Raw genomic sequence first — 14,408 nt, 5'->3', positions numbered from 1 at the left:
CGTCTGAGCTCCAATCTATAGTCCCCCCGTTGCAAAACTTTCACAAAAAACACTCGTCTAGCTGAAACCACTATCAATAATTTCCCCCACTCTTCATCTATACCTAAACCTAAACGTAGATTCCATGAACAATACTTCTTTCTTAGAACTGCACACCTATGGAACTCTTCCGTTTGCCTGCTTTCCAGCTGATTACCGTATATTCGTTTTCAAGTCCAATGTAAACAAGTTCTTGATGAGCCGTTCCCCTTAAGTAATCTACTTTACCAAATTTTCACTATTAACGATTGCTATCATATTGTCTCATTGACTACTGTACACTATTTAACCCTTATTCTCGAGGGGGCTAGAGGCCTTGATAATTTGCGACTCCTATGTAAAGCAAAAAACAAAAAGAAAAATAGATTTGATTTCTCTAAATACTTGGAATGGATTCGTCTAGTAGCTTTTACTCTTGTGTGATGGAGACTCACACACACACACACACACACACACACTGTTGTAACAATTTTGAAAGTTTAAGAAAATTGTTTATTTTGTTTAAAAATCTAATACATTTCAAAACATAAAATCAAAAAACAAATTAAAAACCATCAACATTCAAAATTGTCATATTTGAATACTTCAGACTCAAATTTTAATATCTAATAATTGAACAAAAACATGTAATTTAAAAAAATTATAAAAACATTATAATTATTTTGTTAAAACTCTTTTTCACATTGTCACTTGTATGTAAGGGACTTTTATGTAGACCATGCCCACAGGGGTACGACATAGAGAGTTTGTTCTTATAAATGTTCCAGATTTTGAATAAATTTTTATTTTTTGCTTTTAATTTGTTTTTGTTGAAAGTTTCTAAAATCAATAAAGTATAAAACTTTATATTAACATTTTTAAAGAATTTTAATGATAAAAATATAAATAAATAAATAAATTTGTTGTTAAAACGTCAGTGTATTTATTTTTTTTAATCATCCATTCCAAATCCAAAAATGGGATCATCATCAAACCAAAATGAATTTTCTTTTTCTGATTTTGTGTTGTTTTTGTTTACTTTTATAGGAGATTTTGCAATTTCTGCAAGGAAATTTTTAGTTTTCCTCATATTTTGCTTGCATATCGTCTGACCAGATTTCGTCTTTTTGGGTAATATTTCATAGATTTCTTTTGATAAAACACTTGAAGTGACATCTTTTTTCTTGATTTCTTTTTGAACTTTGCGTGTATTTTTAGATGCAAAAATATCTTCTTGGACATCTTTCAGCACATTTTCTTTTGTTTTTGTTTTTACTCTACCATAACAAGCAATAGGTTGGGGACTGTTGTTCGATTGTATTCGATTCCGATTAATAGGGCCATACTCTGATGTAGAAGAGTCAGTGTCCGACATAAAACTTACATTTTCAGGATTAAATACTACTTTTCTTTTTCGAGAAAATTTTGATTTAAAAAATGGAGTACTCTGTGATATTTGAGGAGTAGAATGAGAAGATTTAGGGGTTGCTTTTTTTGAGACAAAGATTGGGGTTTTGTTGGATAATTGTTCACCTATAGGATTATTAATAGTTGCTGCTTTTTCCACTTTTGTCTGCAATTCTTTGTTCTCTCCTTTTAGAAGATTAATTTCCGTGCTCAAGTCAGAGATTTTCTTTTCCAGATTCTGCTTTTCCTTTTTCCATTCATCTTTCTCTTTTAGATAATTAGTAAATTTATCTTCAACTTGTTGAGTTTGGAGTTTAGTTTTTGTATGAATTGTTTCTATTTCTTTCTCTTTCAGTTCAATGATTTTCTCATTTTCTTTTTTATATTTTTCCAAAGTGATCATCATTTCTTGTCTCTTCATTTCACAATTCTCCATTGCTTGTTCTCTTTCTTTCTCTGCTTTCTCTTTCTGCTTAGTCATATCCTCAAACGTTTGCTTGTCTATCTGTAAGGTCTGATTTTCATTTTTTTGTTGTTTGAGTTCCTCTTCAAGTTTCTGAATAGTATCTTCAAATTCCTTAATTTGAGATTGAAGCTGTTTTTCTTCATGTTTAAAGTTAGCAATAGTAGCATTAGCATCTTTTTTACATTTTTCTAACTTCTTGATATCATTTTGATATTTTTCCTTATCCAACTTCATTTTGGTTTTCAAATCAGAAAGAGTTTTAGTATGGTTTGTTTCTCTTTCTTTCTCTTTCTGGTCAATGATTTTCTCATTTTCGTTTTTATATTTTTCCAGAGTGATCATCATTTCTTCTCGTTGAATTTCACAATCCTTCATTGCCTGATCTCTTTCTTCCTCTGCTTTCTCTTTCTGCTTAGTCATATCCTCAAATGTTTGTTTGTCTATCGTTAAGATCTGATTTTCCTTTTTTTGTTGTTTGAGTTCCTTTTCAACTTTCTGAATAGATCCTTTAAACTCTTTTATTTGAGATTGAAGTTGTTCTTGTTTGTATTTAAATTTATCAATAGTAACATCAGCATCTTGCTTGCATTTCTCTAATTCCTTAATATTATTTTGATATTTTTCCTCATCCAACTTCATTTTGATTTTTATATCAGATAGATTTTTAGTTAACTGACTGTTCTGATATTTTATTTCTGCTAAATCCTTATTACTTTTTTCTATCTCAAACTCTTCTCTTTTTTCAATAATGTTAATCTTTTCTTCATAATGGACAGTTTCTCTATGTTTTTTATCCAGTTCTTTTTGCAGATTTTCCTTTTCCTCTTTTAGTTTTGTAAATTCCTTTTGCAGATCAGTGAATAATTTGTTAGTTTCTTTGACCTCTGATTCGGTCTTAGAATGTTTCTTTTTTAGAAGATCTAGCTCATCGTTCAATTCTATAATGCAACGGTTCAATTTTTGAATTTGGTCACTTTTCTTTTCTAAATTTATGTCGAGTTCATTTTTCGAATGTATTTCATTTTTTAAAGTTGTATCTAAATTTGCCTTCTCCAGAATCAGAATATCCTTCTCACTCTTGAGATGTTCAATTAGTTTCATTGACTGTGCATCGTTTGTGATGAGTGTCTCATTCACTTCCTTCAGCTGTTCAAGTTGTTCTTTAATATTTTTCATTTCAAATTGCAACACTTCTAATTCAGAAGAATGCTGGTCAGTCTCTTTTGACATTCGATCTTCTAGAGAAGCATATTTTTCCTCAATCTCAGACAAGTGTAACCGAGTTTCTTCATATTCTTTACTTAGTTGAGCTTTAGCATTTGTGAGTGAATCAATTTCTTTGATCAAATGTTCAATCTGAGTGTCTTTATTTTCTATTTCTTCTTTCAAATTTTGGATATTAATATTTAAATGTACTATCATCTCGCTTTCTTGTGTCTTTTGCCGTTCATAGTCTTTGAGCTGTTCTGTAAAAGCTTGTATCTGAGATTCTTTTTGTGACAAATTTTCAGTATACATCATATTTTGTCTTTCAGCATCCTGGACACTCTCTTTAAAACGTTTTTCAATGTCTTCTTTTTCAAATGAATATTTACCAATTTCAGATTTTAACTTATTTTGTTCTTCTATTGCAGATATTTTTAGACTTTGAAATTTTAAAGAAATATCTTGATAGTTTTCAAAATGTTCCCTTTCTTGACTTTGTAATTCTTTGCATGTGGCTTCACAGTTAGCAGCTTGTCTGTGCAAAGACTGTACATGATCTTTTAAAACATTGCATAGTTCACGGGTAGAATCAATCTTTGTCACTATTTCCTCTCTGTAAGAGAGTTCCTCTTGCATTTTTAGACCAGCATTTTCATTTTGTATCTTTAATTCCAAAATATACTTTCTGAGATCTTGAACAGTCTGTGTAGAATCCTTAATTTGTTCCTCTTTCTTTTTTAGTTCGCTTTCTGTGTTAAGTTTCCACTCTCTGATTTTATCGGCTTCCTTACAAAGTTTGTCATGTAGAGAAAGTATTTGACTGCTGGCCTCTTTCTCGTGTTGTTCTACAACACTCTTCTCTGTTATAACCGATTGCTGGGCTGGTTTATCCCAAGACAGCAACGGCATTTTGAGTTTCTGAGGAAAGTTATAATTATTGCTTTTTGTGAGATTTGAAGAACTTGAATAATGCGACATATTGATAAAAAAATCTCTAGAGTGTTTAGATTAATAATATATGATAAATATCTTATATTACTCACGGATTTTTGATGCAGTAAATTTGACTGGAACTTCGAAAAAAGTGTTGTTTGTCTTCAAATGAAAATGTCGTCTGCTCTTTTGAAATGAACGCCGCTTCGTCGAGTGCTGCCACCTGGATTATCTGCCCTTGTGTGTTTCTGCTGCGCATGCGTCATAATCTAGACAACTTCCTGCATTTGTCTTTCACATGTGTTACCAAATGTTTGTACACGTACCGGTTACTTTTCATGCAACAAAAGTTTAGCTGAAATTAAAAAGAAAAAGAAAAAAAGATTACAAACAATTTAAGGATACATTACTTGCTTCCAACCAAAAGAAGCAACAATGGTGAAATTATCACCTGATTTGATTGAACAGTCTGCTCAATACACAAACCCTGTACGGGATCGTGAACTTGATCTTCGAGGTAAGAAAGAAGAGAACTTGTTTCGGTTAATGAGAATTAATAATTTTGGAGTATTTGAACTATTATTGTTATCTTGCTACTTATGCTGAACAGTGACCGTGGTATAGATATATCCTAAACGGTGTTTCATGGTAAACAACTAATGATCACTGAAATAACATTATTGTGAATTTATGAAAGCAAATTGATTCAGCGATTGCAATAAATTACTTGACTTACTGGCAAAATAATTTTCTAACAAAAGATATTTTAGTAAATATTACCTTCAACAGAACACCGACCACTCTAATTTTATATAGTTTTAACTGTTAAAAATATCCCCCCAAAATTTGATAGAATTTTAAAGTTTTGTATTTTTTGTTTGTTTATTGTTAGGTGAAAGTACAGAAATAGTTATAAAACACCCTCTCCTCCTTCATGTGCAGAATAGGTTCTAAATAATACCATTATTTTAGCCTAGTCCGTATGTTGTATACGTACTGTACTGTACTGTTATATTTATAACGTTGAACATTCTATGAATTCTAAAAGTTCGAAAAGAAGAAGAAAAAAAAAAAGATGGGCGAACGTTACAGCGACCGAAACGTTGCGAATATGAGAACGTAGATGAGAATAATAGTCCTAATAATGCAAAAACTAATTGTATTTAAAAACGATACTAGTGCACTTATTGATCCGTGCTGCTGAAATAATAACGTTATTATTTAAAAAGCCATTCTTAACATGGGGAGAGGAGGGTGTTTTGTACCTATTCTATACTTTAACCTTACAATTGAATAAAAAAACATAAAGCTTTAATTAAACTTAGAAATACGATTTAAAAAAATAGAGCGGATCAGTAAGTGCACTAGCCCCTTAAATTGATTTTACCTTTTTGTTATCGTTTCCTCTTCATTTTAAAAGTTAATAATTCGGTCAGTGAATATTTTTGTAATTTTCTGTCTGATGCACATTTAGCTGAAAAATTAAAATAAAGTAGTCTTAGTTATCAATAATTAGGTTTTTGGTTTGGGAATTGTGATTAGTGCTCGGAAAAATAAAGCTACCGGAAGTGGATACGGTTGATTATGGAACGAACGGAGTCACGACACAAAAAGCGAAACCATATATTTATTAAAAAAAAATACTTTTAACACTTCGTGTGTTATCACCAAATAAACAAACAAACAAACGTAAATTTTGACGACGTGCCTCATGGTTATGTGTGTTTATACTACGCTCTGGGGCAGGTCGGAAAAATACCCAATGATTTAATTATATAAATTAAAATTATATTTTATAAAAGAAAACTTTCGTGTTTGCTCGAAAAAGTTGTCAAAAAACAAACACATAAATAAATGTTCTCAAAGGCAAGATAAATTATTTTTTTACCTATCTGGAAATTTTTTTAGTTTTTCAAATGTGTTATCGGTTCGAAAATCATACAGCGTTTATCGATATATTTGAGAAAGACAAATGGCGGCAAGCTCTTAGTTGAATACGTTGTTTGGTAAAATGGGGTGTTAATGCAGAGAGTGATCCGCGCTATTTTTTAAATCGTAAAGTTTTTGTTTTTTTTATTAAATTGTAAGGTTAAAGTACAGAATAGGTACAAAACATCCTCCACTTCCCATGTTAAGAATGTCTTTTTTAAATAATAACGTTATTATTTCAGCACGGATCACTCTTTGCATGACTACCGTAAATGAATTCAAACTAAAAAAAATATACAAAATACTGTTAGAAACCCCTGAATATATGTCAGCCTCCCTCACGTTAACATATTGAACGAGTTTCTAACAGTATTTTGTATAATTTTTTAGTTTGAACTCATTTTACCAAACTTAATGTATTCAACTAAGAGCTCGCCGCCATTTGTCTTTTTCAAAAATATCGATAAACACTATGATTTTCAAACCGATTACGCTTTTTAAAGTGAGTAAAACAACTAAAAACTCTTCCAGATAGGTAGAAGAGTAACTTATCTTGCCTTTGAGATCATTTGTTATGTGTTCGTTTTTTGACAACTTTATCGAATCTATGTATAAAGCAAACCCATTTTTTTTTCTTTTTTAAAATAAATTTAATGATTGGCTGACGTACACGAGTGAGCCCCTCTAGCGAAATACGTATTGGCTACAATATCGTAGGCATCACGTTCAAGGGAGCGCTTATTATTTTGCGTGTGTGGCCTCGTTTGTTTTGTTTATTTTGCCTTGAGCTTTTCGCTGCTCGGATTATGTTATTTTTAAAAAAATCTTTTGGATGGTTAGTTTTTTTTTTTTTTTTTTTTTTTGGCCGGAGATTATAGTTGTAGATAATTATTTACAGGGGAATTGGTGCAAGTCCAGATAAACAAAAATAACAAAAATCTTTATCGTGTACCTACCTCTCGCGGAATGTTGTCGGTGGTTTTGCTCATATCGAAAAACAGTGAAGGAAAGAATTTTTGCGGCTGTGCCGCTTCCGCTTCACTACACTATTTTGGAAAGCGTAATACTGAATTTCGCATGAAAACAATGGTATCTACGTATTCCTCGTATTTTAAAGATGAAAGGGAGGTGATTTTCCGTTTCGATTTAAACAAAATGGCGGCAAGATTTCACCTGTTATCACGATTAAAGTTTTTTTTTTTTAAATAATTCAGTAATATTTAGGTAATCTCGACTGCATAATTTGAAAGCTAACGTAACTTTTTAGAATTGACAAAAAAAAAAAACAAAAAAAAATCAGCGGAAACCAGTTTTTTTTTTTTTTTTTTTTAATCTGAAAACTCTATTTATCGAATACAAAATCTCGTCCCAATAGTGTAGAAACATCAAAAAATCCAAAGAAAATTGCTACTTTGTAACCCAACGTTGTTTTATGTCCACAATAGTAATGATTACCAATTTACGATATAGTTTTGTTTGTTCTTTTCTAGAATTTCCTGTTTATCTTCAGCGCAGCAGCACTCACACTCAGCAGTGAGTGCACGCTGCTAATACCATAATACTCATTTTTTTCTCCTATACAATCAGGAATTAATTTATCCTCAAATTTAAAGGTTTCAAAATTATTCTTGAATTTTTTTTTTATAGGCACAAAGAAATAGACGATACCGCCATTTTTTTTTTTTTTTTTTTTTTAAATGACGAAAACAAAACTGTCCGACTCGATGTTTGTTTCGAATGCGATTTTTAAATACGAACGCAATTTCTGACTAGAATTAAAGTTGGTAAAAAGAAAAGCAATCTATTTGATGACGGCTTCCCATTTTGGAAGCGGAAATATACAATCGTGTAAATAAATAAAATAAAAATAAAATAATAATAAAAAAATAAAACTGTTGCCCTTATCCCCAAAACAAGGCATATTACTATTTGGGGCCATGCTTAGGAGGTCTGATGAGCAAGATTTCAGTTTATTACATTCAAACTTCTGCATACCAGTACAGTCAGGGAAGCAGGTAACAGGAAGGAAATGCCAAAGTCTAGCAGTTCGAGAGAATAAGCTACTAGAATAGAGGGCTTCCAGCATCAGTGAAGGATAAGGAATAAGGATTTTTTTTTTTTTTTTTAAATTCAATTTTCACCCCAAACAAGGCACAGTGCTACTTTGAAGTAGGGAGCTATTATTGGGGACATAAGTTGCAGGGATATTATATGAGATGAGCAGCAAGATGTCTGTTCACATTACACTTGAACATCTGTATGTCAGTACAGTTGGGAAAGTAGAATTCCAGAAGGGAGTTCCAAAATCTAGCAATTCTGGGGCAGAAACTTTTGGAGTAGAAGGGTTTCTTACACCTAGGGATCTCTACTGTGTAGGGGTAGGATTTAGCTGCTTGTCGGGTTTGTCGGGGTATTTACATCGAGGGTGTACAAGTGCGTCAGAGCATTCATCATTAAAGTACTTGTAGAACAGGCAGAGGGATGTAACATTTCATCGATGGGACAGAGGCTGAAGCTTAGATGACAGTTTGGGTTAGCGATTCTCTTTTGAATCCTGTCCAGGAGTGAAAGATTAGTAGCAGATGCACTGGCCCAAATGTGACGGCAGTACTCCATGCATAGGCGAATGGTGGCCTTACAGAGGTACAGGATACTTTCAGGCATAAGTAGCTTTCTAGTACAGTTGAGAGCCCACCTTCTTCACAGCAGCCTTGGCAATGCTCTCGGTGTATTTGTTCCAAATGCTCCCTGTGAACGTTAGGCCGAGGAGTTTAAAAGAAGTACTTTCATGTAATGTGTTTTTGGCCATTGCTATTGGTAGTAGAGAAGGTTTTATGTAATTATTGAAGGAAACAAGTTTAGTCTTGGCAGCATTGAATGTGACTATCCATTTTTGTCCCCATCCACTACACATTGGAGGTCTTCCTCTAGTGTTTCTGCCATTTCCTTAGATATGTGTTCATTTGTTTTCTCTTCGTGCTTGTTATAGAGTGTGGTGTCATCAGCAAATATACCCATCTTGGAGACAATTTTATCAGGGAGGTCATTTATGAATATTAGGAATAATAAAGGTCCAAGGATAGACCCCTGAGGTACTTTCGCATTTATATCATATTTAGATGTACAACCTTCGAGGAAAACCTGAATTCTTCTCTTACTTAAGGATTTAATTACGCTATGTATTCTTCCAGTGATATCATATGATCTGATTTTCCTGAGAAGGCTATCGTGCCAAACCCTTTCAAAAGCCTTAGATATATCTAGGGCTACCGCTCTACCCTCCCCTGCTTTGTCCAGTGAATGATACATACATTTAGAATTTAGTTAGGATATCTGCTGTGGAATGGGCTTGCCTAAATCCATATTGTTGGTCGCTCAGAAGTTTAGCAGTTGTAAGGTGATGAACTAGAGCTTGATTAATTATAGACTCAAATATTTTGGCGAAAAGCAGCAAGAGCCTAATGGGGCAATAATTTAATGGGTTGGTTCTTTCGCCAGAATTCTTCAAAACTGGTACCACAGAAGCAGTTTTCCAGCAGTTAGGAAAGCAAGATTTGTTAAAGCATTTGTTGTAAAGTTTGGAGAGAACTGGAGCAACCTTGTTGGAGCATTTTTTTAATGTTGCTAAATGGGTTTCTTAGGAGTATATACATTGAAGGAGTACAAATGTGATGAGTTTATCAGAGCACATTCCATTAAAATATTTGAAGAAAATTCACATAGGAGATAGACTCTAAAGGACAAAAACTTTGCAACACTAAGACACTTAACTTGAATGGATTTCTTGATTCTGTTGGTGCTTACCAAGTGCGATGCGCTTTGTGTGCCGATCAGGCTGGTAAATATCTCTACAAGTAATCCATCCTCCTTGACTGAGGCAAATCAAGAATTTGGAGTAGTGAATTACAGTTTGCTGTAAAATAGAAAGTTTAATATAGCTCTTGCAAAAATTGTGCTGAATCAGTGATTTCTTATACAAGTTCCTGACTGGGAATTCCATTTCTCCACAATGGAGATTCAGCAACAGAAAGCATGAGTCTCCAATATGTTTTCTGCTGGAATAAAGCGGGAAAAGATCCCTTCAAATGAAGACAATTAAATTACATCAATCCGGTTCAACAACAAATTAGAAAATACTTTCTCACGCCTTTAAATTTGGCACCTCTCATGATAATCACGTTAGAATGAAAAAAGAAAACGTTCAGTGCAACTCCTGAAATGCAATAGCCAAAATGCCCTAGGCATTTGTGAATTTCAACACTCTCCAAAGAGGAGCAAAAAAGTAATGACTATTCATTACTTTTTTCAATACTTGTACAAGATGTCCTTTCCATCTGTCAATTCTACAAGTGTAATTTGAACTTCCTTTAAAGTTTCCTCACACTCATATGCAATCAAAGTGGTACCATCTATTGCATTCAACACAACATATCATTGGGAAAACCCATCATTTCTAATAGAACAAGTAGGACAGAAATAAGGTCCCCCTCCCTTCTTCAAATTCAGTCTTTGCATGATCTGTAAGAGGAAATCTCTAATTTCTAAGGAATACAAATGCTTCAGGGAATAGATTTGTTTACAACCATCCTTTATTATACAGCTGGAACGAATGAGACAACAAACTATATCAAGACTTCAGAATGGCCTGAGTCGGTGTGGTAATTTCGCAAAAACAATATCACCGACTGATATTTTCTCAGTATAATGACTTATCATATTTCTTTCCTTTTCTCTCAAAGAAAGGAGATAATCGTTTTGCCAAACTTTACTGAATTTCTCCACAAAATCCTTTCTTACTTGAAGAAACTCCAATAATTTGATCCTATTTCTAGGACCAGGACAGGGATTTGAGGTCAAAATATCTAAACCCTTTGTCATAAGAAGCAATATAAATGATGGTTTGTCATTAACAGCTTTCTCTTCATCTGAAATGATAGTTAAAAATTAACACTATTTCTGCTGCCAAGAAAGTCTTGGCATTATCTGAATAAATGTATAGGCGCACCAAACAACTTAACCTGACAAATGCCAGTAATTCTAAGTGTACTGTTCAGAGACTCGTATAAGTAAATGAAGGTGCGTTTTTGTTTCTTCTCTATTAACCATTATCCAATAATGACCAATAAAATCTACCCAAACTTGCAAGAAAGGATGAACAAAAATAAACTCTGTGCGCATGCAACTGTGAGCGTGTTAGCACTTCAAAAGGTAAAGAATTTATGCTTTTACATACAAGACAAGGTTGGATTAGAGTCTTTACAGACTGTCTTTCTTGGAGAATCCAGAATCCCATTAATCTCAGCTTGTCATAGTCAAGTTTGCGCCCAAATGGCAACAACTCAGATGCTCTTCATTAATGATTAGTTTCGTCAGGTGATGATGCTTTCCCAACAGGATGGGGTATTCCACTTGATAAGGATGGATATTTGACCCTGAATACGACCTGAAGATCGAATCAAACTGTTGTTATACAAAAACAAACCAAGACTAGCGACTCTTGCTGGCACCATTTTTTTTTTTTACAGATGTTTTTAAATAGAGAACTTTTCTTTACATATTTGCCAATAGTAACAATTTATCCATTTTTTGGTGTTTCAATTTGTCAATGAATTCCAAAACTTTCCTTAAAACCTTAATCAGCTTAGTTGATGATGAAGATACCTCCAAAAGACAGGTTTCTGTCAGTAGAGGTATCATCTGTATGCAAACATGAAATAATTCTCTTAGTATCGTTAAGGTATGAAAGGGGGGGGGGCAGTCGGCCATTTAATACTGGCCTGCTTTACCCAATGAGGGTTGTAAACCCATAAATCATGAGATTGGTAGAACTTAGAAGAGGAAATACCTGGAGCAAGTAAGTCTGCAGGATTCTCAGTTGTAGGGATATTTGTAAAGAACTGAAGTGTTAAATTTATTCTTCAGCTCCTTCACTATTTGTTTTAATATCCTTAATACAGTTTTCGACAAATATATTGCCCTTAGATGATTTTCCGTGAAAAGCTAAGATAAAACAAACTGAGCATCAGTAACGAGGTACAGTGACTGGAATCATAACTCTCTAAATATTGGGAAATATCTTACAAGCTAAAAATATAGCTAAACGTTCCAGAGTGGGTAGGGGTTTTTTCTTAAGAGGAGTCATCTTGGCTTTTGCAAAAATCAAAAATTCCTTCCCCTGTTTAGTATACAGAAAAGCCATAATTATCCTTTGAGGTATCACAGAAGCACAAGAATTTGTCATTTGTACAGTTTAACATTCTCAACCAAATTATTTTCGTTCTTGGAAAGTTCTGTCAGTGCAATGTAAGAGTTAACAAAACCATCCTCCTCCTGATCTAGAAAATAGAATAGCTTTTCTTAGTAAATTTGCTTGGGAGTGTTAAACTGCAAAAGTGCTACACTGCTGGTCTAGTTCTGATTTCAAAATTGGAAGTTGTCATTAAGTAGACTAGACTAGGTAAATGTTGAGTTCGAAGAGATAAACATAATGCGATAATTGTATATTGCCGATATTTAAAAAAAAAAAATTAAATGAGGAACGATATCCCGGACTTGGAGTTAGTAGTTGAAATAACGTAAGACAAGTATTGTACAGATTCCACACTAGGTTTCATGATGTCTATTTTAATTTTTGACCATGTTTCTTTACTCAGTTGAGCTGTTTTGTCTGCATTCCGTTACATGTAGTCAATTAAATTTGCTATCAAACATGGTTTTTATAAAAAATATGCATTTTAGTTTTTGAGGACAAAAAAAAAAAACTCCTCAAAAACTAAAATGTAAATGTGCCATAACTTGTTTTGGCATTATATTTGGTGCTTATTCAATCTGGTACTTATGGTGGCAATTAAAAGTAGAGAAAATAGAGAAAAGTCTTCATTTTTGTTTATTGCCATAAGTGCCAATCTAAATAAGCACCCAATATTTCGCTATAAACACTTTCAAGATTTTTAAAAAGTGGTTTACAAATTATTTGGTACTTATCCAGTTTTAATAAATATTTAAAACTGTTCATAAAATGAAAATAAACAAAATAGCACAGAAAACTTACGTGTTAAAAAAGAAGGCGGTACATCAAAATTTATACAAATTAAGGCATTATTTTCTTGTAAAAGAAAAAATTGTCAAATTCTCTCATCGGTCATTTTTTGTCTTCATTAAATTCAATGCCAAACATTGAATCCCCTTTCCCTGTCTCCTGTTAAGGATAGATTCCAAAATTGCATGGAGATGATTTTATTTCAATTTTAAAAACAAAAATACTGGATAAATTGGCATAAATTTTGATGTTCTGTAATTTTTTAACCTAACAGTTACATAATAAAAATTTTGTGCAATTATAACATTTTATTAATGAGGTAAAATGGGATAAGCACCAAATTTTTAATTAAAAAAAATTTAGCTTTTTATTTGGCATTATTTGTCCTAATTTTAAAAGTGTCCTTTTTAGAGGATATTGCAGCAATATTCGACACTTGACAAAAAGAAAACACAATAGACAATAAAAACAAAATTTGTATATACAGAGACCTGAAAGTTTATTTAGAAACAGTTATGTGTTAGATTATTTTTCAATGTAATTACGACCAATGGAAACGGCTATCTCAAAGCAGGCACGAAATGAGTTTCACGCTTTGACACCCATGTTCTTGTCTATGCTTGGCAATCATGTTGACGCATCAGTTCCCGCTAGATCACCAAGGTTAAATGACATTGAGCCTGGTCAGTACTAAATGGGTGACCACTTGATAATACCAAGTACTATATATGTTCTCCACTTATCTCAGCCTTGTTTCCGGTCGTCCTGGACTTCTTCCTGCCACCAGAATCATGCAAGTGTCGATTCAGGAGAGGTGTGGTTGGAGATTGTGAAACCCTTGCTACCCAATTATATGTGCAGCTACTCTTGTACAGGGCATCCATTGTCTTAGTACAGAACAGAGGTGATAAATGTGGTATCCACCCAAAGTAGTTTTAAAGTGCTTTCTCCTAAGGAAGTTTCTAGGGAATACCATACCATTAAAATCTTAATAAAATTTTTTTTCTTTTTTTTAAATATCAGCAATAACCTGTTCAAGAATTTGTAAATGAAAGAAGGGCAAACGCAAAAGTTGGGAACAATATTCCTTTGAAGGACAAAATTTCAGTAAACAGTGTTTTTTCTAACTAATTTCTTGGTTTCACAGAACTCTCTGTCCTCTGCTCTACTCTAAGTGACAATCACCAATGAAAAGTTAACTGATCAAATAACCCATTTCCTCTTTAATCATTAATATATCACTCATTGTCTAATTCCTTCTGCTCTCTACACAATTTTCCTTTCGTTTCCCAGATGCCTGAAGTCAAAGATTTAATGTAATCATTGCATTGCTTATTCCACAACCTCATTGTAAGCCGTTTGTGGTTGTTGTTGCATCATTCATTCATTTCAAATTGAAACTGATGATTG

The 14,408-nt window shown here is 33.0% G+C and overlaps 2 protein-coding genes across 2 annotated transcripts in view; one reads left to right on the top strand and one right to left on the bottom strand.

Annotated features, from left to right (window-relative positions):
• Positions 1-836: 836 nt before the first annotated feature.
• On the bottom strand, positions 837-4,235 carry LOC145259757 (uncharacterized). The gene has a single exon (XM_080117492.1). The coding sequence runs from the start codon at positions 4,073-4,075 to the stop codon at positions 971-973; it is 3,105 nt and encodes a 1,034-aa protein (XP_079973618.1). The 5' UTR covers positions 4,076-4,235; the 3' UTR covers positions 837-970.
• Positions 4,236-4,264: 29 nt separating this feature from the next.
• Positions 4,265-14,408, top strand: part of LOC145259756 (uncharacterized) — a 51,342-nt gene continuing 41,198 nt past the window's right edge. Inside the window, exon 1 of the mRNA XM_080117476.1 lies at positions 4,265-4,547. Within this exon, the coding sequence (XP_079973602.1) occupies positions 4,466-4,547 (82 nt within the window). The 5' untranslated portion in view covers positions 4,265-4,465. The remainder of the gene's footprint in view (positions 4,548-14,408) is intronic.

Source organism: Euprymna scolopes, chromosome 3, assembly GCF_053919585.1.
Source record: "Euprymna scolopes isolate OS-2025 chromosome 3, ASM5391958v1, whole genome shotgun sequence".
In the NCBI taxonomy this organism is placed as follows: Eukaryota; Metazoa; Mollusca; class Cephalopoda; order Sepiida; family Sepiolidae; genus Euprymna; species Euprymna scolopes.
This window is presented reverse-complemented; position numbering and strand designations above follow the sequence as displayed.